Source organism: Littorina saxatilis, linkage group LG9 (assembly GCF_037325665.1).
Source record: "Littorina saxatilis isolate snail1 linkage group LG9, US_GU_Lsax_2.0, whole genome shotgun sequence".
Lineage (NCBI taxonomy): Eukaryota > Metazoa > Mollusca > Gastropoda > Littorinimorpha > Littorinidae > Littorina > Littorina saxatilis.
Window position 1 is genome coordinate 12,914,418 of NC_090253.1, and position 26,594 is coordinate 12,941,011.

At 41.1% G+C, this 26,594-nt stretch overlaps 2 protein-coding genes and 1 long non-coding RNA gene across 3 annotated transcripts in view; 1 reads left to right on the forward strand and 2 right to left on the reverse strand.

Moving 5' to 3' along the window:
* The window catches only part of LOC138975310 (uncharacterized), a 243,064-nt gene that overhangs the window by 140,330 nt on the left and 76,140 nt on the right, over positions 1 to 26,594 (reverse strand). The gene's annotated exons all lie outside the window — the stretch shown is intronic.
* The window catches only part of LOC138975301 (uncharacterized), a 136,777-nt gene that overhangs the window by 98,393 nt on the left and 11,790 nt on the right, over positions 1 to 26,594 (forward strand). The window lies entirely within an intron of this gene.
* Positions 68 to 23,772, reverse strand: LOC138975300 (branched-chain alpha-ketoacid dehydrogenase kinase-like). Its single transcript, XM_070347954.1, has 11 exons — positions 23,283 to 23,772; positions 17,583 to 17,651; positions 15,542 to 15,652; positions 14,718 to 14,765; positions 13,721 to 13,840; positions 11,768 to 11,866; positions 10,888 to 10,961; positions 7,702 to 7,830; positions 6,920 to 7,006; positions 1,989 to 2,156; positions 68 to 393 (listed from the first exon to the last, which is right to left on the reverse strand). Exons 1-11 carry the CDS (start codon positions 23,472 to 23,474, stop codon positions 249 to 251), a joined length of 1,242 nt encoding a protein of 413 aa, XP_070204055.1. The 5' UTR covers positions 23,475 to 23,772; the 3' UTR covers positions 68 to 248.

A 26,594-nucleotide genomic window follows, 5' to 3' on the forward strand; every position in this document is an offset into this window, starting at 1 on the left:
TAAGTAATAAAAACATGAATAAAATAGGTAGTGAAAACAAGTCTTGAACCCCTTTTAACCCCTAAATTAAGACTTCCCTTATTTCACACATGACTTTGCTCACATATCAGGTGGTCCAAAGGGTGTTCCACAGTAGTACAGTCATCCCAATACTAAAAACACACTCATTCTTTCATTAATTGCCACCGGAAGCAGAAGAACAAAACTGTTATTTGCTGTGCGGTCAGAATCGCCCTGATCTCAGGGATCTAGATGCGAAAGCTTTCTTTGGCCGAGTCGATGTGACTGAGACGCAGATAGACGTCGGATCCGATTCCCTGCATGGTCTCCATGGTCAGGCTGCCACCCAGGTAGACGGCGTAGGCTCTGGCCGTTGGAAGCCCGAAGCCATACCTGTCAAAAGCCAACAGAAAGAATGCAACAATGTGCCCTGACATATATATAAGTTCATAAATAAAATTCAAGTAAAAAAAAAAGAGATCGAGTGGAACCCCCCCACCCCCTTTAAAACCTAAAAAAATCGGACAAAATCAGGTCTTAACAAGAAGAGCAAACGCTCGATCGAGTCACTTTCGCAGTTCTGAATATTATATGAGGCATCAGATGGACAGGAAGAAATTGCTATTCACAACACAATGAGTCACGTTCACATAAAATTTGAGCCCGGTCACTTTTATAGTTTCCGAGAAAAGCCCAACGTTAAGTTGTGTGTTGCCGAACAGAAAAGGCTAGTTATCTCCCTTGTTTTTCTGATAACGTTCGTAAAAGGCTACAGATGTAAATACTTTGATGTAAAGAATAATCCTACAAAGTTTCAATCACATCCGATGAACTTTGTCAAAGATATAAAATGTCTAATTTTTCCTTTGACGCTGACCTGTGACCTTGAAAAAGGTCAAAGGTCAACGAAACCATCGTTAAAGTGTAGAGGTCATTGGAGGTCACGACTAAACAAAATATGAGCCCGATCGCTTTGATAGTTTCCGAGAAAAGTCCAACGTTAAGGTGGTGTCTACGGACGGCCGGCCGGCCGGACGGCCGGCCGGACAGACTAACACTGACCGATTACATAGAGTCACTTTTTCTCAAGTGACTCAATAAAAAGGAGGGAGTCTTAAAATGGGGGTAATTTTACAGAGGTTATGAACAGATTAGTCTAAGAAAACAGGGTCTTAAAAAGGAGGAAGGGGGGTTCCACTGTCGACGACTTTGCTTCACAAAATCAGCAAGCACGCAGCTAAGTCTTTTCACTATATCAAGTCTTATATCGCGCGCGTATCTCCAGACTCGGACTCAAGGCGCAGGAATCTATTTATGCCGTGTGAGATGGAATTTTTTACACAATACATCACGCATTCACATCGACCAGCAGATCGCAGCCATTTCGGCGCATATCCTACTTTTCACGGCCTATTATTCCAAGTCACACGGGTATTTTGGTGGACATTTTTTATCTATGCCTATACAATTTTGCCAGGAAAGACCCTTTTGTCAATCGTGGGATCTTTAACGTGCACACCCCAATGTAAGTGTACACGAAGGGACCTCGGTTTTTCGTCTCATCCGAAAGACTAGCACTTGAACCCACCACCTAGTTTAGGAAAGGGGGGAGAAAATTGCTAACGCCCTGACCCAGGGTCGAACTCACAACCTCTCGCTTCCGAGCGCAAGTGCGTTACCACTCGGCCACCCAGTCCCATTAACTGTGATCTGTGGGCCAGAAAATGTCATAATATTAGCTCATTTATCACTGTGATGGTACACTTCAACTCAGACTAGTTGTATGGCTTTCACCATCTTTCAAAGCAACAACAACAACAAATCTACTACACACACACAAAAACAGACAGGACTATCTCCAAAAATCCTCTACTCAATTATGATACGGTTATTTTAATCAAAATAGCTGTGGCAGTCTCACTGCCAGCGCTTAGATACACAACCCTATTGTGTTCCCCATTTCCACATAAATAGACAATTTCACCTACCCATGCATCTTGCCGGGGTTGGCGGAGGACTGGGGGTTGTCCATGAATCCCTCCCAGATGCCGACTTCCTGGTTCTGGTCCTGGCGTACGCTGCCCGCCGTGGTGAAGTTGTAGTCAAACACCTTGCTCGCCACTTTCTGCGAGATGCCGCCCCCACGGTCTGACACCCTGTAATCAACATATATTTGTTGGTATACTTATTGACGGGGGCAGTGGCGTGGTGGTAAGACGTCGGCTTCCTAATCGGGAGGTCGTGAGTTCGAATCCCGGTCGCTGCCGCCTGGTGGGTTAAGAGTGGAGATTTTTCCGATCTCCCAGGTCAACTTATGTGCACACCTGCTTAGTGACTTAACCCCCTTCGTGTGTACATGCAAGCACAAGACCAAGTGCGCACGGAAAAGATCCTGTAATCCATGTCGGAGTTCGGTGGGTTATGGAAACACGAAAATACCCAGCATGCCTACTCAACGAAAATGGAGTGAGCTGACTATGCTCTCAGAGTATAGTGTGGGGAGCCCAAATGGGCAAACGAGCTCACACGTAACCAGACAATTCTTGAACGCTGAAGAAGAAGAAGGTATACTTATTGTTCAGTGGGAATTTCTCCTCAAGTGAAACTCAGGTTGCTATCCCTGGGGATCGTGAGTAGCAACATTGAGTCCCATTACCCAGTTGTATTTTTTCCCCTGCAAGCGTGTATTCATGTTTTCCAAGTCCTGAGACAAAGGTTAGAGCTTGGAATCTTTATCGTGCGCATGTATATACACCTGGGTGTTTGGACACCTGGAAGATTCTCCACAAAGTATAAGACTCTTGGAAATACATTCCTCGCCGAGACCTGCATGAGTTCGAACTCACAACGATGGCGATGAATTGGTTACAAAGCCAGGCAGTGCACTATTATAATACTAGACTTATGATTGCTACGTATGGATCATATTTGGTGGTTGTTAGCCCCAGATCATTCCAAATTGGAGAGCGGAGGGCTAAAGTGGTTGCGTGTGTGTGTGTGTGTGTGTGTGCGTGTGTGTGTGTGTGTGTGTGTGTGTGTGCGCGCGCATGTGTGTGTGCGTGCGTGCGTGCGTGTGCATGCGTGTGTGTGTGTGCGTGCGTGCGTGCGTGCGTGCATGTGTGTGTGTGTGTGTGTGCGTGTGTGTGTGCGTGCGTGTGTAATATGACAGAGAGAGAGAGAGACGATCAACCATACACAGACATTCAGCCGACAGAGATAAAAACACTGGCTTTCTCAGCTGATAATATGCTCGATGTAAATTGCTGGGTAAGAAATGTGCCTTCTCCATTGTTTGATAACCTACAATAAAGAGGAGTCCCAGCCCTGTATGTCTGTGGTATATTTCCATGCAGACCTGTTTACCTAATTGGAACAGTTGTTGTATTTTCCACAGAGACTTAGTGTATTTTTAAAATATTTAGTTTATTTTTTTACCAGGTAGAGGTGCTTGTTAATCATGTGACAAAATATAGACCAATCATAAGCACGAACCGAAGAAAACTGGATTTTATCCATGGCCAATCGCATACACAACCCACATTCAGTTTAGAGACGCAATGAATTAAAAACTTATTTAATTTTTTTAATCGTCGTATTTTCTTATCAACCACCGTATTCATCGTATTCTTGGAAACTTGGCATACAAAATACGGCGAAATCGTATGAGTAAACAGGTCTGTCCATGATATGTTGGAAAAAGTGCCATTAACTATTCTTCAATGTGTCTTTTGCAGCTCGTTAGTGTGATGCAAATTGAGATTGTGCCAGCTTCATTAGTCTCATCCAGCCTTCCCACACCTGTCATCCAGCTTTCCCACACCTGTCATCCAGCTTTCCCACACCTGTCATCCAGCTTTCCCACACCTGTCATCCAGCTTTCCCACACCTGTCACCCAGCTTTCCCACACCTGTCATCCAGCTTTCCCACACCTGTCATCCAGCTTTCCCACAACTGTCGCCCAGTTTCACTAGCGAGCGCTCTCACACTGCCAACTCCAACTCTTTTATTTTGCCAGCTGACTCGTCACAAATAAATGTGTGAAAGGCTACAAGGTCTCACAGCAAAGCTTATTGCCTTCAAGCTACTGTGTTTACCTATAATACCCGCTATTACGAGCTAGTCGTGTGACATGACAGAGAGTTTTCTTGCACACGAGACTGTAGATGTTTCACGACGGCTTTAGCCGGAGTGAAACAGCAGCAGTCGAGTGTGCAAGAACACTCTCTGTCACACGACTAGCTCGTAATGGCGATTATGTCTCACAGCTTCAACAGAGGAGAGAACAAACACGTTTTGCGTACTCACGCTTGATAAACCTAAACACAGGAGCAGCCATTGTGGAGACATCTACTTTTTGACGAAAGTGAACGAACAACTATGAATGACGTCTCGGTATATACATGAATGACGTCACAGTCATCGTCACAGTCTGTATCTTTTGAAGCATTCCATTCTTCATGACGTCTTTCTGTGTCTGCATCCGCGAAATGTTTGTTCTTTCCGGGGTCTTTGTCATCTATGTTCAGAACTCTGTCCTTCTAGTTTCAGACTAACAGGCCTCCTGAGCGAGCCACTTTCCAAGGGAAGCTAAACTCGCGTATGGAAACAGTACTGTAGTCTGGGATGCCGTTTTCAGTATTCTCAGCGTTGAAGAATTTGTAAAGAGAAGACACGACAACAGCAGGAGAAATAAAAGTCGTGTGTGCATTTTGGGGCTTTTGGAGGGACGATTTCGAGTTTGAATCCGTTCTTGCACATGCTCCAAAGCGTGTAACATACAATCTTGCACACGTTTGCTTTAGTAGTGGCAAAGAAGGAAAGCGTGTGACATTGACTGATGGTCCCTTGCCAGATGATTGAAGCAAATCCACCTGACAGAATAATGACTGATGGTCCCTTGCCAGATGATTGAAGCAAATCCACCTGACAGAATAATGACTGATGGTCCCTTGCCAGATGATTGAAGCAAATCCACCTGACAGAATAATGACTGATGGTCCCTTGCCAGATGATTGAAGCAAATCCACCCGACAGAAAGTTCAGCCCAAAGTCGACTTCGCGAAGACTTCACCAAGTCTTTTTACCGAAAACTCAGTGCTGAAGCTCCAAGCGGCCAGCTTCGCGAAGAATACTTCGCGTAGTCCACTACACCAAGTTAAGGACGGGCTTAACAAGAAGTCGAGGAATTGTTTTATAATAGCATCTGTGATGCAAGACACTTTGGATTGGAGGACACCAGTTCCAATAAAGGACACCTGCTGTCCCTTTAAGATTTGTTTTGGAAAACTTTGCCACGTTGTCCCTTTCCGAGGGGAGAGTCGCATATAGTTATGTACAGTACTTGTGCTTAGCCAATATTGGAGTATACTGTACAGCTTTTGCATGCTTTCTCTGCCAACCAAAGCGACACAGATACGATTATTAATGTGATGATCGAATCAACAAAAGGCTTCTTTCATTTCTATAACTCATGCCACAGTAACCATGACCCCATCTCTCCTTTTCTTAAACTTTATTTTATTTTTATTTACGAGGATTTATATTGCGCACGTATCTCACCACACAAGGCGACTCAAGGCGCATGTTACCTACTACCTGTGAGATGGAATATTTTACACAATATATCACGCATTCACATCGGCCAGTAGATCGACTGCCTTTAGGCGCTGCATCCACCTTTCACGGCCTATTATTCCAGGTCACACGGGTATTTTGGTGGACATTTTTATCTACGCCTATACAATTTTGCCAGGAAAGACCCTTTTGTCAATCGTGGGATCTTTAACGTGCATACCCCAATGTAGTGATCGATGCGTTACTCAGCTAGAAATTTCAGGGAGAGATCACCAGTCCGATTGCTTTGTGCAAAGAGTGAGCATTTTTTAGGGAATTTATTTCCCAAGTGTTAATCTGCAAAATTAAGTCAGCAAAATTAAGTCAGCAAAATTAAGTCAGCAAAATTAAGTCAGCAAAATTAAGTCAGCAAAATTAAGTCAGCAAAATTAAGTCAGCAAAATTAAGTCAGCAAAATTAAGTCAGCAAAATTAAGTCAGCAAAAATGTGGCACTCTACACAGGAAGCAGGGTGGCTTTTGATTTTAGGGATATGTCCAAGTGGAACCATGCATTAATCGCATGTAAAAGCCTGGGCACGTCTGAAGTGATGTTCATGATCGCTAATACTGTGTGAGTGATGAGAAGGATGGTATCCTAAAAGAAATATTGACAGGCAGATCACTTTTACTGTGCCAGTACTTTGAGATGAAAGTTGCACTTGAGTGGTGAAAATGGACAAACGAGTGAATATGTGCGCAAATGAATCGGAAAATGTACAAAATTTAAAAGGAAAAAAAAAGATTAAAAACAATAAGATACAATATTAAGTGTTCTTGTTTTGGGTATGTTCTGAAATTATGTGTATTTGTGAGTGAGTGTGAGTGAGTGAGTGAGTGAGTGAGTGAGTGAGTGAGTGAGTGAGTGAGTGAGTGAGTGTGTGTGTGTGTGTGTGTGTGAGTGTGTGTGTGTGTGTGTGTGTGTGTGTGTGTGTGTGTGTGTGTGTGTGTGTGTGTGTGTGTGTGTGAACGGATGAGTATTCTGATACATGTATGTGTGTGTTCAGATCTGTGTCCAAGTACGTGTATGTGTGTTATGCTCACATCACAGTTCGCAAGTGAGAGAATACTGCTCAGAATAGCCCCTTATACACCCACGTCAGAAATGCAATTACTAATATCATAGACTTGGAATGCAACAGACAGAATTATGTGTATTTGTGAGTGAGTGAGTGTGTGTGTGTGTGTGTGTGTGTGTGTGTGTGTGTCTGTGTGTGTGTGTGTGTGTGTGTGTGTGTGTGTGTCAACAGACAGAATTATGTGCACACACCAAAGCCGCCAAAAAATGATTTTAAAAGTTGACTCACCTGATGACAAAGTCGTTTTCATTGCTGGCAATGGTCACAACAATCTCTGGCAGGTGAGATGTAGTACCATGTGCTTCCGCCGTTGCCCTGAAGAACAACAATAATCTTCGGTCAATTGTCTACTTTGAACAAAAAAACAATGGTTTCGATTTCGCTCATTATTGATGCAACATTCTTTTTACTTTGATATTTCGGTGTGCACAGTCCATATATACCTTCCTTCAAGGAGCAAGGCTGCTTTCACATTTCAGCTAACTGTAGTCTTTTCAATTTTGATCACATTAAAAGGACTAAAAGTCTGTTCATTGTGGCATTTGAATTCCTCTGTACTACAATACTGTCTTGTTGACTGTTCCCTTCAAAGAACAAGGCTGCTAATTCACATTTCAGCTCACTGCAGCCTTTTTATTTTTGGTCTAATCTAAACAGTACAAGTCTGTTTGTGTTAGACTTGAACAGTATTTGGAATCTTCTTTATCATAATGATGTTTAAATTGGTCTAATCTAAACAGTACAAGTCTGTTTGTGTTAGACTTGAACAGTATTTGGAATCTTCTTTATCATAATGATGTTTAAATGTGTCAATTCTTGAGGCAGCAAACCTGAGCAAAACAACATTCAAACTGAAACTGTAAATTTAAAAAAATGTAAACTAAGTTCGTCTGTTGGTTAGTTAATGCTAATCTGTATATAAAATCAAGTACTCTTGACTACCTTAAAACAGCTTCAAATCTAGAAAATAGTGTAGACACCAACCACTGAAATCATAGAACGCACTTTACCTGAAGGAGTTTTTCAGCAGTTCGGTCATGATGTACTCTAGCGGTGGCTGGATGTAGGGGAACGTGGAGTTGAGATGCCCGTTGCACACAATCTCTGGCGCCTTACCGTACTTTTCCTGACACACCGACCTGAAAATGTTACACCCACAGTTTGAGATAATGAAGACTGTAAGGAACACACCAAAATAAAGGAAATAAAACACAAGTAGTACAGTGAAATCCTCATTAAGACCCTGAACAATCTGAGAAAAACAGGTCTTAACACATCGCGTAAGGCGAAATTACTACATTTAGTCAAGCTGTGGAACTCACAGAATGAAACTGAACGCACTGCATTTTTTCACAATGACCGTAGTCCGCCGCTAGTGCAAAAGGCAGTGAAAGTGACGAGCCTGTTTAGCGCGGTAGCGGTTGCGCTCTGCTGCAAAACTAGCACGCTTTACTGTACCTCTCTTTGTTTTAACTTTCTGAGCGTGTTTTTAATCCAAACATATCATATCTATATGTTTTGGGAATCAGGAACCGACCAGAAATAAGATGAAATTGTTTTTAAAACGATTTTGGAAATTTAATTTTAATCATAATTTTTATGTTTTTAATTTTCCGAGCTTGTTTTTAATCCAAATATAACATTTTTATATGTTTTTGGAATCAGAACATGATGAAGAATAAAATAAAAGGAATTTTGGATCGTTTTATAAAAAAATAATTTTAATTACAATTTTCAGATTTTTAATGACCAAAGTCATTACTTAATTTGTAAGCTTCCATGCTGAAATGCAATACCGAAGTCCGGCCTTCGTCGAAGATTGCTTTGCCAAAAATTGTAATCAATTTGATTGAAAAATGAAGGTGTGACAGTGCCGCCTCAACTTTTACAAAAAGCCAGACATGACGTCATCAAAGACATTTATCAAAAAAATGAAAAAAACGTCTGGGGATATCATACCCAGGAACTCTCATGTAAAATTTCATAAAGATCGGTCCAGTAGTTTACTCTGAATCGCTCTACACACACACACGCACATCAGACACACACAGACATACACCACGACCCTCGTCTCGATTCCCCCTCTATGTTAAAACATTTAGTCAAAACTTGACTAAATGTAAAAAGGAGGGTACATTTACAAGGTCCTAAAAGGGAGGGAGTCTTTAAATCCGAGGGTTTAAAAAGGGGGTTTCCAGTGTACCACAGGTCCGTGCCTTTAAAATTGTGTGTCTCACCATGCAACAGTGTATTTCAAACCCCTGGTCTTTTGTAGCATATTGTTTAGGCCCCCCCCCCCCAAAATAGGTCTGTTTACGGTAACATAGGGTGAAAAAATAGGGTCAGTAGGTCGTTTTTGGTTTTTTTTCCTTTTTTTTTTCTCTCCCCTCTCTATGATGTTTCACAGTTCATTTCTTCTCATCAATCCCTGTTTTTGCCCAACATAACTATAAACAGTACTTTGAGCTTACCTCCCTTCTGTCGTCTGCTGTTTGAGCGCAAACAGCTCTATTTTGGATGCAGTTTTTTTTTCTTTTTCAGACGATCCAAAAAAAAGATGAGGGTCGGGCCTAAAAACTAGGGTCGGTCGGGTTACCGTAAACAGACCTATTTTTTTTTATTGGCCTTAGCAAATATGACGCAACTAATGGGGCGAAATGCCCAACAGCTTTTTCTGACATATCATTAAGAAATGTCATGTTTTTCATCTACCATTTGTCCTGCAACCCACTCTCTAAGCCCTCCATTGTTAATCTTATTTTATTAGGTTTTTTTTTTTTTAGAATTATATTTTGTCTGTATTATTTTGGGGAGGATGGTGCCTTGAAAACATTCTGAACTGTCAATGTAGGTGATATGTTACGCCAATTTCTCCACTTTCTTACAAGTAATTTTCATTCCATTTCTAAAAATATGCACAGATCACATTTGTACTCAAATCAGGGAGCACATATTCGGCTTTCGAAAACCTCATTGGCAGACAACAAAAGGGGGATAACCCTGCATCCCTTTCGTCTCATTTGTTTTGTAATGTGTTGTCTTTTTGTATATTAAGTCCAGTCTCTTTGCGTCACTGAATAGTTATTTTCTACCCTGACCAAAAAACAACAAGAAGAGCAAAGCCCATACGACTCACATGCTTGACCTTGACATGACCTTGACCTTCAGCTAAACCTAGCAATGACATCATACACTAAGAACTGCTTTACACATTTTTCCTACCAAAATACATGTGACCTTGACCCAAGGTCAAGGTCATCCAAGGTCATGCAACACAAAGCTGTTAATTCAAGACATAGGAAGTACAATGGTGCTTATTAGCTCTTTCTACCATGAGATATGGTCATTTTTAGTGGTTCACTACCTTATTTTGGTCACATTTCATAAGGGTCAAAGTGACCTTGACCTTGATCATATGTGACCAAATGTGTCTCATGATGAAAGCATAACATGTGCCCCACATAATTCTTAAGTTTGAAACAGTTATCTTCCATAGTTCAGGGTCAAGGTCACTTCAAAATATGTATACAATCCAACTTTGAAGAGCTCCTGTGACCTTGACCTTGAAGCAAGGTAAACCAAACTGGTATCAAAAGATGGGGCTTACTTTGCCCTATATATCATATATAGGTGAGGTATTAAATCTCAAAAACTTCAGAGAAAATGGGAAAAATGTGAAAAATAGCTGTTTTTTAGACAACATTTATGGCCCCTGCGACCTTGACCTTGAAGCAAGGTCAAGATGCTATGTATGTTTTTTGGGGCCTTGTCATCATACACCATCTTGCCAAATTTGGTACTGATAGACTGAATAGTGTCGAAGAAATATCCAACGTTAAAGTTTTCCGGACGGACGCCGGGACGGACGGACGGACGGACGGACGACTCGGGTTAGTATATAGACTCACTTTTGCTTCGCATGTGAGTCAAAAACAAAAAACAACAACAAAAAATCCCTACCTACCTACCCTATTTTTGGTAGCCATGTTACCAGACACATACAACTTTTTTTTGTTGGCCTTATGGAAGCTTCCTCTAGACTAACAAACAAACAAACACAAAGGGAAAGAAAAAGCAAGAGCAACACGGAATGAAACAGGTATAACAAGAAGAAGGAGGGGAAACACAAAAGGGAAGGAACTCTGGGAACAGGAAAAAATGACAGGGGAAAGATTTCTCTTCATAGAAAAACTTACTGGATGTACTGCGCTCTTTTTTCAATCAGCTTGCGTGGTGAGAAAGCCACATTGACGACTCCGACATGGTTGGGCTGAAACAAGTAGCATACCTTCACATTTTACCCAACACTTCTGAAGTCTTACTGAATGCACCATACAAGCCTGCTGCATGGCAGCTGATTTCCGCGTTCGGCATGTTTGAATGGGATAATTGCTGTGTCTCTTTTTTTTCAGTGAAATTAAAGTAAGACTGTAAGATTGGACAACACAACATCACAGCATTAAGCATGGGAAATAAAAACCTATTTCTGTCAAATTCACCACTATACTCTGAAGTCAACACTCAAATTTCAAAACTTGTTTCCAAAACTCACAACACAATACTTTATACATCTCAGGTTTTGTTTTAGATCAACGTTTGTTTGTTTGTTTGCTTAACGCCCAGCCGACCACGAAGGGCCATATCAGGGCGGTGCTGCTTTGACATATAACGTGCGCCACACACAAGACAGAAGTCGCAGCACAGGCTTCATGTCTCACCCAGTCACATTATTCTGACACCGGACCAACCAGTCCTAGCACTAACCCCATAATGCCAGACGCCAGGCGGAGCAGCCACTAGATTGCCAATTTTAAAGTCTTAGGTATGACCCGGCCGGGGTTCGAACCCACGACCTCCCGATCACGGGGCGGACGCCTTACCACCAGGCCAACCGTGCCGGTTTAGATCAACGTGTGATCCATTGTTGCTTTTCATCACAAACAATAGATGCCAAAAGAAAAAAGTCCACATGAATGTAAAATGAAAATAAAATTAAAGTTTATTTATCTTATCTTATGTCATGTTTATCATTGCTAATACTCTGCCGACAAAACTACTTGAAATAATCAGCAATACCTTTTCGTCATGCAGAGACAGGTGATGCTCACAGAGCATACGTATTCCAAGGCGCGAAGTCAGCGTTCTGTCCAGGAAAGTCCGTATAAGGGTCTCATCCTAGATAAACAAACATCAAGGTATAACCAACATTCCAGTTTAGTTTCTTAAATTGTAAAAGCAAAAGCATAATGTTTTAGTACTCTGGTGTAATTGCCAAGAAAAGACCTTAACAACACCAATTCACAACAGCGACAAAATAATTATACAACGCTATTTAACTGGCAACAGACTTGGATACATTTCTAACACATTTAAATCAACTAAAATGCAAAAGCGTGAGAACTGTAAATGTAAAATCATTTTGAAGTACCTTACACATCTTCAGGTCTGCTGCATGCGTCTGTCTGCACCTGCTATGACCAAATTTAACTGTCTGCAATCCCAGCCCCCCCCCCCCCTCCCCACCTCAAAAAAAACAAATTCACAAAACACTCCAAAACATTTAATTGTATAAAGTGGAACCCCTCTTCTAAGGCCTCCAAATTTCAGACTTCCCCCTTTATAATGTAGCCAAGTGCACTTCGCTACCCTAAACACTCTAATCATCACATAGCGAAACAGCCTTGTGTACAGTACAAACGGGATCACCCACCCCATAGCGGACGATACGATGATGCGCGCGCACCTTGCTGGCGCAAATTCTAATAAAATACCTTTCCATATAATATATATCTACCTAACTTCTATCTTTCAAGGTCCCTTTTATCTTTAATATTGTCCTAATTATATTTAGGTTTGCATAGAAGTCAATGATTAGGCTAGATGGCTGCATATTATTGTGTTATTTACGATAATGTTTCTAACTGACCAAAGCGTCACTTTGGCCTTGACCGGTTTTCATGTATCGTCGAGAGAAATTGATTCTCACAAACTCATCTTTGTCTTTTCAATCATTGTTTTGTCATTTTTGTATCACTATTACATATCCCGTACCTATGTTGCATATGATTTTAGTTTGTTTATAAGGATTTGGTTGTAATGAGTGATGCTTGGTTTCTCTGCAAAGATTCCTAATTTATGCAGACAGGTACTCGCGCCGGAATTTAGCCGATTCCATTTACTTTCGGACTTTGCCGCTTCGTACTAAGTCACTGCATAATTTTCCCCCATGTAACGCATATCATAATGTTTGTCTAGGGTTCTTCTTTTTATTTGTATGATTTATGAATTTGTCCATTATCCCAGTTTAGAGAGTTTTGCAATTTTCTGCACTGAAGTTGGTTCAGTGCCTTCACTAGGACCATTGTTTTTGTATCCTACTAAATAAATATAAGTTTTTCCGAAATGTTATCTATTGCAATGGAAAGCTAAAGGTCGTAGCTTTAATTTGATGTATTGTTTGTTAGGATTGGTTATGTATTTGTTTAAATAACGTAGGGTAAAGCATGTGTAAGAAACACAGATTCCGTGTTTCTGGCCGTATTCAGGCGATTTTTATTCTCGCCGGACGGCGCTTTCGCTGCAGTCCGCGCCGGGGCTATAAGTATAGGCCGAACACCGGCATAAGTATTCATTCGCTCCTAGCAGCTGAACACGACACTACACTTGCTTCGCTGTCTACGGGTTTCGCCTTCGGCCTCTACGTTTACTTGCACTGTTTTCTTGAATAAAAAGTTGAAACAAGACGCTTGGACTTGGGCTTCGATTCTACTACCTTCCACTACAATAAGATCTTACTTTTTCATATTTTCTGTTTATAACCTCTGTAAATTTACCTCCCTTTTAAGAGGGATCCTCTTTAAGTCCTGATTTTCTCAGAATTTTTGAGTTCTTAAAAAGGGAGGGGGGGGGGTGGGTGTTGTTCCACTGTACACATTTTTAAAAAACACTACGCCCCACAACATAGAGTGTGCACAAATTTGCAGCCAGTACATTATACAGTACATACATACAGCACAACGATCAACTGACCGTGATGTGTTTGCGGACTTGTGCGAAACCTTCGGCCAGCAAGGTGACCACATCGTTGTGGTCGTCCAGTAGCTGCCTCAGCGTCTTGGAGAAGTTCTCCTCCTGGTCAAGGGAGGTGATCTGCAGCACCCAAAAACTGGCTGTAACTCCTTCTGCTTGGTCAAATGAGCGCCAAACAAGACACTCATTCTTACACCCTGAAAGAGCAGACTGGTAGGAATTTATAATTTGTATACATAAGGTTTTTTTTTATCCTCCGGGGCCTTCTTCTTCCTGTAAAGGTGTGGATTCCGATGAACATAATCGCCTCTGCAAATATTGTACCAGGTGGGAGTTCTTGCTGCCAAAATGACTTACATGCCGGATGCAGAATTATAATGCATAGTTTTTACCTTCAGTTGTCTTACCTTCACAGAGCTTGCAGCGCTTCTATATATATATATATACGACTTGTGTCTGTCTGTGTGTCTGTTCGCGATGCACGGCCAAAGTTCTCGATGGATCTGCTTCAAATTTGGTGGGCATATTCAGGCAGACCCCGGACATAACCTGGTCGATGAGATTTTTCAACACGTGCTCTCAGCGCGCAGCGCTGAACCGATTTTGGTTTGCGCGCTGAACCGATTTTGGTTTTTCTCTGGATCCATTCCCAGTAACTCTTCCTTATCTTCTCCAGTGTTTTCAGCCGCGTTTATCTCCCTTCCTCCGTGCGGTCCGGCGCAGCTGGGTATTCGGCTCGACTTCTTCCCGGCGCAGCCGTACCCGGCGAAGCGGGTATTCATCTAGTTTGTTATATATGTTACAATCTGCAAACTTACACACGAACCCTAGCTCATTTCCCTCGTGCAATTCTGCATCACCTGATTCGATGAGCTGTTTCTAAGCACTAGACAGCAGAACTGATGATATATTATAATATCCAACCCACAAATTAACATGGAAAAAAAAAATAAGAAGAAGAAATGCTAACTGAAATATAAAAAAAACACAGACTTACCACAGGAAAGTTGGACAGAATGTTGAAAGCTCTAATGTACAGTTCATGCTGAAAAATAAGAATGTAAATGTACAAAAATGTCATGCTCTAACAATGAACAACTGGAAAAACATCATACCCCTTCCTCCCAAAAAACAGTGCAACCCCCTTTTAAGACCCCCCCTCCCATTTTTTAAGACCCTGCTTTCTCCAACTTTATCTGCATAACCTCTGTAATTGTAAATTTAGCGTCAGTTTAAGACTATACCCTACAGCTATTCTAAGACCAGATTATCTCAGATTTGTTGAGGTCTTAAAAAGGGGGTTTAAGTATACCAATTAGAGATTGTACCAAGAGATTGTACCAATTAGAGATTGTACCAATTAGAGATTGTACCAATTAGAGATAGAAGGGAAACAACAAGAGATCTGCAAACATATTAACCTGTAATTCTTTCGCTGACAATGGAAGGACTAGGGTAATTAAATGCAAAACGAAAGGAAGAACTAGGGTCATTAAATGCAAAACAAACTACTTCTGAGATATCAAATAACCAAAGGGAAGTAATCGCTCTTAATGCATACGACATGTGTAATAGAGTAAGCGAGAGTTGTACGGAGCCTTTTCTCCTGGCACCTGAGAGCATTGGAATGAACAAGCGACTTTCATCCTCATTCCACCTACCAAACACATAAAAAATGCTACCTTTTTCCAGGTCTAACCCCCATGTCTTCTCTAATTACACACATACACATTTTTACCATAAGTTGGACAATGCAATAACATGGTCCACTCATACTGACTCTTTGTGTATACAAACAAGCTATACAAAATCAGCACATACCACTTGCAGGAGGGTGGGATTACAGCCGACGATGAACGGGAGGTTACGAAATCCAGCAATACGGTGTGCAATCCTCACTGGAAGTTCTTTGCTTAGGTACTGGGCACTCCGCTGAAAGTGAACAGATTTAGGCTCAGTATATATATATAGCTATTCTGATGGACACGTGGGGGAATTCGGGGGCTGTGATTGGATGGTCTCTTCCGATCATCAAAGCATAATGCTACGGAAGTCGGCCATTTTTGCCAATATCCAAAAGCATTATTGTCAATAACAAAGACGCATGGTTCCGGTTTACCCATCTGTACCACAATGATGTTTCACTGATCGACAACAGCATACACTGACAACTTGAAATTCTTCTCGGGCATGTTTTTCAGCTTTACAAATGTCGATAGCATACCCTTTTCTGCTAACGTCCCGATGAAACAGGACTAAACCTATTATTTTCTGTCCCTAAACACCACAAAATGCCCAAAGTCGAAAGATGTAGTACAAACAGGGGAGTAAAACGGAACAGCCGTTTTTGTGTGCCTGTGAGTTTAGTTCACAGTTGCCGACTGACACAAACTTTCGCATTCGGCTTTTCTTATCTCGTAACTCCACACTAAATACCCCACTTCCCCTCTGAAGTATTGATGTACAGCCCATGGCACTAACATTCATGTAGTCGTTTATAACTGAGGTTGAAAAATTCGCTTCATGATGAGACAAGCATAAATGCCATTCACCCAAACTGAAAACGTTGCTGCCGTCTGCTCGCTTTGTACGGATTAGCTGTTCTCTTTTCCTCCCCTTGTTGCATCCTAGTTCTTCAGTTGTTTCTAGTTTTCCGTTGATGTTGTGTTTTGGTCTTCTTCATAAGTAGTCTTGTTCAAAATTAAAAAAACTCAAACTTCTTTTTGTTGTATACCAATGAACTAATAAAAAGCTGTTTAACAGCTGTGTTGTCAAATCGAGTTTTTTTCCAAAGTCAGTGTGGCGCCTGCGCAAAACTAATGCGCATAAGAAATGGCGTTTGCTATCAAAACCTGAGATCAACGCATCGACGCAAAAACTGTCATTTTGTAAGTTTGGAACAACAAATAAAGGTCAGAACAGCTATATAATCCCTATTGCCTATTGCTACGCTGAAAACACAATAGCTGTTAATACATAAATGATAAACAAAACAAGAATACGCAAACATAATGTACATTGTACTAAGTGGAAAAAAGCAGATCAAAATCAGAAGGAATAAGGCTTTTCTAGAGCTCTACCTTGACTCACCCCCTCACCCGGCAACAAAAAAAATTGGTAAATATTTTTTTTTTAAAGACGCGAGAAACAAAACCAGAAATAAGTCACAAAAATACCCCCAAAATTGACCCAGTTCTGTGATGATTTAGGTTTGTTCTCTTTACCAGCAAAACAAAATAATGGTCCCATGCACAGCATGCTTGTAAAAACTACAAATACAGCACACACACCAATGACCAGTCATGCAGTATAAAGTCAGGCCCCTCTTCAGACATATCCTGATTCATTATCGTATTCAAATTTTCAAGATATCTGACACTCAGCATTTCCTAAAATGTCTGCAGGTACAGTGCAAGCAAGACACACCCTACATGCACCAGCATCAGTGATATTCAATATATGTAATTGGCAGGCACAAGAATGTAACACTTTTATCTTACAGACCCAACGACACAGTCAGTTGTCTTCGAGTTCGACATTCACAAAATCACATTGTTAAGTCACCAGTATGTGACTCTTATCATGACTTCGGCCAGTTTACAGTTAACTCACCAGTATGTGACTCTTATCATGACTTCGGCCAGTTTACAGTTAACTCACCAGTATGTGACTCTTATCAATGACTTCGGCCAGCTTACAGTTAACTCACCAGTATGTGACTCTTATCATGACTTCGGCCAGCTTGCAGTTAACTCACCTGAGTATGTGACTCTTATCATGACTTCGGCCAGCTTACAGTTAACTCACCAGTATCATACAGTGACTCTTTATCATGACTTCGGCCAGCTTACAGTTAACTCACCAGTATGTGACTCTTATCATGACTTCGGCCAGCATACATTATGGCAGCTGGGGTCAGTCGAACTGAAGGCTGAAAAGAGAAGAAACAAATCTGAAGTACATTTTCAAAAATGGTTAAGAAAAACAATTCTAGAAAACCTAACAAGAGCTAGCTTAAAAGGTAAAATACACAGTACGAAATATATCAAACATCAGAGAGAGAGAGAGAGAGAGAGAGAGAGAGAGAGAGAGAGATATATAATTGAAACATTTGGGATGGGCAAATCGTCCGCGGGATCGCCAGGGGCGAGTAAAAATCCACCAGGCTAGTACGGTACTTTCCGGGTGACAAGGCGCTTCGTTATACAAGACGCACCCCCTTCTTTTAAAAAAAAATTGTAATCCAGTCACCCATTGGACGCAGGGGGCCGATAGGGCGCACCAAAATGACCCAGTTTTTGCCATGAGAGGTGGTTCCCCTGTCATATCTGAGAGAGGAAACACTTCCTGCACCGGGGTCAGTGACCGGTCAGTGACCGACTTTAACTGAGTGAAAATATGTGTGCTCTGTGTGTGAGGCCAGATCAAAGGCATTGTGATAGCTGGGTGGCCTTGTTTATAGACACGACCTTCTTCCCATGACCCAGTTTTTGCCATGAGAGGTGGTTCCCCTGTCATATCTGAGAGAGGAAACACTTCCTGCACCGGGGTCAGTGACCGAGTTTAACAGAGTGGAAATCTGTGTGTGCGGCCAGATCAAAGGCAGGGCAGTACCTAGTAGCTGAAACATGCATTATCACAAGTTGTTTGACTGGTACTCAAGGGTCTCTTTGATTTTTTTTCGTTCATACACAGATTAGGCGCTTCGTTATACAAGACTACAAGACGCAGGGGTCGAACTCGAGGAAAAAAGTCGCGCCTTATGACCCGGAAAGTACGGTAGTAGTAGAAAACCGCCTGGCAACTCGCCCGGATAGCCAGTGAAAATTCTGCGCAACTCAAATGTAGCACTTTTGGTTATAAAATCGAGTTTCAAATCAGATGCAGCAACTTTGGAATGTACCGGGCAAGCGAAATTTCTGGCAGGTTAATGACTTTCTTGCAGTTACTCGCCCAATTGGTGAGTTAAAATGTTGTGATTTGTCCATCTCTGAACATGTGAACATCTCTGAATTTTTTTTTTTTTAAACAGTATACCAGTTACTTAAATGCATTCCTGGACTTATTCCTGCCTTGAAAGGACACCTTCAATATATAAGGGGACAATTTTCTTCCAGGAGTAACATGCTTGCACAAAGAGTGTGTATAACTATAAATGTGTACACATGGTTTTTGTTGTTGCTGATGTTATGCAATTTTGCGACCCTATTCAGAAAAAAAACCCAGCTGTCAGCTGATATTTTGATTTGTAAACCACATGTACACTGAATAAACAAAATACAAAAAAGGTGAGAAATAGCAAACTGATTAAGTACTACACAGCAAAAACAATGCTTCATGACAACTGGCAATCTTTGCCCCCTGCCTACCCGCCGCCGCCCCCCCCCCCCCCCCCCTCCCCTTTTTTCTTTCAGCCATGACATTGTGTCCTCTAGACAGTTCTGAAGCTTTTCTAAGTTCAGTTGCATGGATCACATTCCAGGGAACAGACTGCAATATCTTTGCTCCTTCACCTCACTCTCTGTTCTCCAGCTTATAAAACACAGCCAACTGAATTTATATCAGCCATTGGATCTTTTACAGTTGTTGCTAGCTGTGAGGTCACCTTGACATTTTTACCACCACTCTCAGCTGTAAAAAAAACAATTCTGCCCACTAGCTGTCTATTTGTGTGTTGTAAGGTGAACAGTTCAAAATAAGTACCTGCTGGTGTTCTGTTTTTGTGTGTGGTGTTTATGTGGTTGTGTGTGTTTACAGGTTTCTGTGTGTGTGCGTGTGTGGGGGTGTGTGTGAGAGTGAGGGAGAGAGAGAGAGAGAGAGAGAGAGAGAGAGAGAGAGAGAGAGAGGGAGGGAGAGAGAGAGAGAGAGAGAGAGAGAGAGAGAGAGAGAGAGAGAGAGAGGGAGGTTTGCAGCTGCATTGTATGTGTTATGTTTGTAATTGTATGCTTAGGTGCAGCTTTCCAAAGCAACATCGGTACATCAAAAATGTATGCATACATTCAGACTCTCACTTTTACACACACACACAAAAGAAGGAATCTGAAATGTTTAGAACAATTCAGGTCAGACTTAAAGCTGCTCCCAATTTGTGTTGTTTCAAGATTGCCTAATTTACTGCACTCCACACACACTCACTAACTGTACAAAGAATCTGAATGTGTTCAACATTTTTGTTAGATTAGGTTAGACTCCTATAGATAATGCTCCCACTCTGTGTCACTTCTTGCATTATTTACTACACTGCCTCAGGGTCTAATTTTTAGGACCAGGAGCCTTGGTTGCAATGCATGCAGCCCTGGATCATCCTGGGAACACTGTGCAGCAGTGATTTTCAAGCTACATCCTGCATCAGCAGTGGAACCTTACAATTGACTTATTATGACCACAAAATGCTGACAAAAATTGGGTCCTATTAGAGAGGAGTCTTACAATGGATGTTAGGCCAAAAACAAAAAAAGGTGTGGTTACAGTAACATAGCCAAAAAAAATATGGTAGGAAGGCAGGCAATCACTTTTTTTTTTAAACTTTTTTTTCTAATGTGTACAAATTAAACCTACTTGACAGGGAAATAAGTGTGCGACTCGGGCGCTTTCGCTTTCATTGCGTTTTCTGCACTCGTTTTCTTGTTTTTTGTGGGGTTTTTTTTGACAAATGTAATAAAACGTTATAGGGTCGGCCCCTAAAAATAGGATAGGTCGGGTTACCCAGACCTGGGAACCCCTGTTTCGCACTTGGGGTATTCTCAAACAAACTTGGTGTACTTTCAGAAATATGAGCGTACTGCTCGCTGCATCTGGATGCTTCAAACATGTTTCACAGGCGTCCGTCGCACCGTTGATTACAAAAACAGTGGTACCTACGATGAAAGGACACCCTTGGGGCCAACCAAGTGTCCCTACAGGGCAGGTGGCCTGTCATGACAGGTTTACTTTGGTAGAGATAATATAAAAAGGGACAAGGTGTCCTTGTAAGGGAGGTGTCCTCTCATGGGAGGGTCCTCAAATCGCAGGTACTGCTCTACATTTAAATCAAATGCTTCTTTCAATGTTTACTGACAAAAACTGTGATCATGTGTCAAAATACCAGATCGGCTTCGGAATGTGCTTGTGCAGAAAAGTAGTCTGGGAATTTTCCTCCTCGTATTGTTTTTCACCCGACCATACTGATCGTATTCTAGACAATCATGCGTACAAAATACGGCGAAATCGTACGGGTTCCCAAGTCTGGTTACCGTAACCACACCTTTTTTTTTTAGGCCTGAGTTTACAGATGCTACAAGTACAAACAGAAAAACTCAGAAAACAGTGTGTGTGTGTGTGTGGGGGGGGGGGGAGTCTAAAATGGGGGGATGGGGGAGGGGCTAAACCTTGCTTATGGAAGTTATAGGGAAGAACAAGAGACTATGTATCGATTGGACATTGGATTTCCCTTCTTTGAGCCATGTGACGTCAGAGGACTACAAAACTTCATATTTGGGCGTTTCAGGTTGACCAAAACTTTAAAGGAACTACAAAACACACGTCATGTGATTGATTGCATACATACATGTGTGTGTGCTGTTCAATGTCAAAACAACAACAAAGTCAGTACATGACGTGTGTTTTGTAGTTCCTTTGAAGTTTCAGTCAACCTGAAACGCCCAAATATGAAGCTTATGTGTTTGTTTGCATGTGTGTGTGTACTCGTTCAATCGTCAAAACAACAACAAAGTCATAGTACCTGAAAGGAATTCGATCGATACATAAATGTTATTTGCGTGTTTAACCAAAATATGACATTTTACACAGATCTCGACAGTCATTGTTCACCTCTTGGAGAACAATGACTGTCTCGATCTGTGTAAAATGTCATATTTTGGTCAAAAGCGCAAATAACGTATAATATATTTATATACAGTACTGGCTAAAAACAGACACATTAATTATGGAATGCTTACAAAATAAAGTCAAAATCCAATTTAGCTGTTAACATTTTGTTCCCAATCTTGTAATTGCGCTGCAGGCAACACTGTATAATAACTAAACCGAACCAATAATTGTAAAAATAATAATGGCATATACAGTAGTACAATAAAAGTACCACATATATAGTATTCACATTTAATGGGATTTGTTTCTGCATAAGGATAAAGAGTGAACAGGAGCAAGCACACATTATTCATGACACCCATTGTTTTGGAACTGATTCAACAGGGGCTCACATCCACTTCGGACATCGGACATACACGGATATTTTTTCCAAATGTCCTATACATTTTTCATGCAAGAGGACATATGTCCTATTGTTTTTGTCACAAAGTGGTCATTGTCCGATTATGCTTTCATTTGATCTGGAAATTGTCACTACTTTCCAATTTACAGTAGTTTGATTTGCTACGATATGTCTCTCCAAGCAGACAAAACCATGCTGTTAATGTACGTTTTGTTGCGAGAAAAAAAAGGTCCTATTCATTTTGTTTTTGTTCGGGACAAATGTCCTATCGCTTTTGCATTGTCCAGGACATTTGTCCTATGCCATCTCTCATGGATGTGAGCCCCTGATTCAACATTTCTCATTAATAAAAAACATGTTTATATAATATATATGATATTGAAAATGATGTCTCCCGTTTCAGATGCAAACCTAAGTTCTTGTTTTCTCTCTGATAACCAACGACACTCTGAAAAAATCATATTGAAAGAATGGAAAGCACAAGTTTCTTGCACTTCCTCCATTAAAAATTTTTTTTTTTAAATTCTTAAATCATGCAGTGACAAGCAAAATGACTCATCTTAGAAAGGTTTCACAACATAATATTATGTTCACCTAGCTTGAACTGGGACATGTACAAGCTAAATACACATTTGAAGACTAAACAAGTTTTAATTAGCAATGGAAGTTTCATTATTGCTTTTTCACATAATTAGCATAATACTTTCCTGCTTTCTCACATTGAAGCACGCACTTGCTCCTTATTAAACTATGACACCTCACAAGCACACAGAGACAGCGGCAGTCCGCACAGTGTCAATGTGACAGGAGGACTCAAAATATATTGACGTTGCACAAAACCACAGGCATACACACGTATTTATCCAAAAGGTCGAAGGCGTTCAAGAACAACACAATTAGTATGCTCATTTTTGTTAAAAATTTTTTTTATACACTTTTGTCAAATTTAGTTCAGTTAGACTCAGAGGCTGTACAGTACGAGTACGTATAGTACAGGTTATTGTTTTGAACGCAACTAATTTTGAATTTCTGTGGAGCATCAATTTTGTAGTCTACCCATGCAGTTATCCACTGCCTACCCACAGACACACACAATGCTTTCTCTCCTCCTCTCCTCTCTCTATAGATGGTCAGTGAGGTCGAGATATTCACTGCCAAAAGTCGGTACAGACCAGTGTACACATGATGACAGTTTAAAATAATTAAAAGTTATTAGTGTTTTAAAAATAACCCAAGCTGCATTTTAAATTTCCATGCAGGTGGGGCTGCAAAGTGTTTGCATTCGTTGCGTTGACGCGAATCTAACTATCTAGCTCACCCATACACGTTGGGTTGTTTACAAACACTTACCTTGGCAGCTGCTTGGTCGATTGCACTTTGATAGTAAAAAGCCGTGACCGACTGCGACCTCTCTCGATCATGTTGTGCTTCTTTTGTGACGTTTCGAGACACCAAACTAATCCACGGGAGTTGCTGAAACTGTGCCGTCTTTCTCAGCACTGTGTGGAGATTTTCTCCCAGCGCCAGTGTGTGCAGGGCCATTCTGAGCAGCGTAACTTTGGGGCGCTTTGTTCATGCAGCAAGATCCAGCTGACCACAAATGTTTCAAGGCCACTTGGACGGATGGTGACTTTGGGACGATACAATCAAAACGCTGACTAAATGCGAACACGCAACATTCATCAAGCACTACCCTGGGGTATTCTGTGCGTTAACTACTGCACAAATTGCGTTGAAATCGTTTCTGACGATACAAAGAGTACATACGAAGGAAGGAGGGTCTGTTCTGACCCATCCTAGGCTCGCTTCAGCTGGCTTTTTGGAGTTGATGATGCTGGCGGAAGCACGTTTTCGCTATGGACGACCCTCCTTCTAACCTGTTTGCTGATTGGCCTGATGTGAACTAGGACTTTGTTACGAGATCTCATTGGCCACTATATTTGCTGAATTAAAAATAGGCGACCTTTCTGTCAGGAAACCCGTCTCGTTTTCAGCTGACCTTTCGAAGCCTGCAACGCGTACTTCACCTTGTCAAGGCCTTTGCGGTGAGGGTTAACCTGAGTTTCTTTTGTCATTAATTAATTCAGTTATTGTTCAGATGGACTACTTACTAAACTTAGCCAATACATTTTTGCGATCAGACTTCCAAGAAGCTAGGATACAATCAAAGCCTCGAAAAATGCTGCAAGCAGCCAACAACAAAAGGGAATCCCAAGCAATGCAAACGGGGCGTTGACCTATTGGAAATTCTAACGTTACGTAGGGGAAGGGCTCCTAATATGGACCGGCTCCTAATATGGACCACCTCCTGTTTTGACAAACTAACGGCGCTAGATCGCTCAAAAAAGTTTTATTTGCTGTATTCACCCTCTCTGGATAACTTGCACATGTCAAAACAGTTGCAGAAACACAACTCTCAAAACCGTTAGGCTTTATCTCTTTTTTTCACTTTTGGCAGCGTTCACTCTAAATTTGCCGCCTAAAACGGACTCGTTTCTGTCCACAGCCAAAGCTTTTATCACACACAAATTGCTATATATGACAGCTAAGACCGTATTTGTTACATTTTAGCAGTGTTGACCCCGAGTTTCTACTGCAATAAAAACAAGTCGCGTAAGGCGAAAATACAATATTTAGTCAAGTAGCTGTCGAACTCACAGAATGAAACTGAACGCAGCAAGACCGTATACTCGTAGCATCGTCACTCCACCGCCCGTGGCAAAGGCAGTGCCCGTGGAATTGACAAGAAGAGCGGGGTATTCGTTGCGCTAAGAAGGATAGCACGCTTTTCTGTACCTCTCTTCGTTTTAACTTTCTGAGCGTGTTTTTAATCCAAACATATCATATCTATATATTTTTGGAATCAGGAACCGACAAGGAATACGATGAAAGTGTTTTTAAATTGATTTCGAAAAAAAAAATTTGATAATAATTTTTATATATTTAATTTTCAGAGCTTGTTTTTAATCCAAATATAACATATTGATATGTTTTTGGAATCAGCAAATGATGGAGAATAAGATAAACGTAAATTTGGATCGTTTTATAAATTTTTAATTTTTTTTACAATTTTCAGATTTTTAATGACCAAAGTCATTAATTAATTTTTAAGCCACCAAGCTGAAATGCAATACCGAACCCCGGGCTTCGTCGAAGAGTACTTGACCAAAATTTCAACCAATTTGGTTGAAAAATGAGGGCGTGACAGTGCCGCCTCAACTTTCACGAAAAGCCGGATATGACGTCATCAAAGACATTTATCAAAAAAATGAAAAAAACGTTCGGGGATTTCATACCCAGGAACTCTCATGTCAAATTTCATAAAGATCGGTCCAGTAGTTTAGTCTGAATCGCTCTACACACACACACACACAGACACACACACAGACACACACACGCACATACACCACGACCCTCGTTTCGATTCCCCCTCGATGTTAAAATATTTAGTCAAAACTTGACTAAATATAAAAACACAAACAATCTCAAAGTACGTGTAAGTCCCCTAATATGGACCACCTTCAACAAATCGAAGAAAATAAAAGCTAAAGGCTATTTTCATTATTTCATTAAGAAGCTTGCTGGAAATAACCTATAACTAGCCCTCGAGATTAAAAAAAACAACAACAAATAGTCCTCTTTTCGTGGAAGTTAATAATTTCACTTATTTCCACTCTGTTTTTGATAAGCTTCTTTAGTTTCCTGGTGTGCTTCAAATAATGCTCTCATCAACCCGAAACAGATAAATCTAAAGCATATTTTAATTAGTCTGACTTGTACACTAAGTTGTATCATGTTATTTTGAAGTATAGGGGGATTTTTACAGTAATTCGAGAAGGCCGCTTAACTGGTCCATATTAGGCGCCCAGGCTCCTAATATGGACCATTTGTGATTTTTTCTGTATTTAATTTTTCCTCAATGTCTATCAAAGCTATTTCACTCTAATTAGGCCTAACGGTTAACATAAGAGAGAAGAACTACCAAACACAAAATGAAACCTTATTCGCACGAAAACAAGCTAGTTATCAGCATGAAACAAAAAGTGGTCCATATTAGGAGCCCTTCCCCTACGGACGTAACACGTGCAAGACTCGTGCACAGTAACTCATTAGCGTTGGGTGTAGTGGAGTATATTTTAGACCACGCCACTCAGTAATTGACCAGCAGCTACGTACTATATTTGTTGTTATGTTCAAGGCATGCATGCCTAATTGTACTCAGTAACCATGATTGTGATCCGAAGACTGAGCTTACGGCTGATCCGTTTCACCGTTCCGGCGGTAGGAAGAAACTAATTTTTTGAAGTGTTTTTATTCATAATATATTCTCGCTGCAAATATTGAAAGCCAAATCGTGACAAGTTCCATACTTACGGTCTACCCCCAAACCATGTGAGTAACGGCTGGAGAGATGAGCGGGGAGCCGAGAGAGACTGAGAAGGGAGAGAGAACTCAGAACGGAGCTCGGAATATTTTATTTCTCTCAGACGAAGTGCCCATTGCGCATGGGGAGGGGGGTATGGATGATACAAAGTTTGCCGCAGTATTGTCGGAAAGTCCGATCGAACACGAACTTACAGCTATGTACGTAATTTGACAGTCATGGCCGTTTCGGATTATCCATCATGTATTGCCGGTTTTTAATGCCGTCTGATCATTCTT

Coding starts and splice junctions, on each gene's coding strand:
- LOC138975300 (XM_070347954.1), bottom strand. CDS start 23,474: ATGGCCCTGCACACACTGGCGCTGGGAGAAAATCTCCACACAGTGCTG. Junction 14,766..15,541: donor ATCCCACCCTCCTGCAAGTG/GTATGTGCTGAT, acceptor CTTATTTTTCAG/CATGAACTGTACATTAGAGC. Junction 13,841..14,717: donor TTCTGTCCAACTTTCCTGTG/GTAAGTCTGTGT, acceptor TGGGTGCTGCAG/ATCACCTCCCTTGACCAGGA.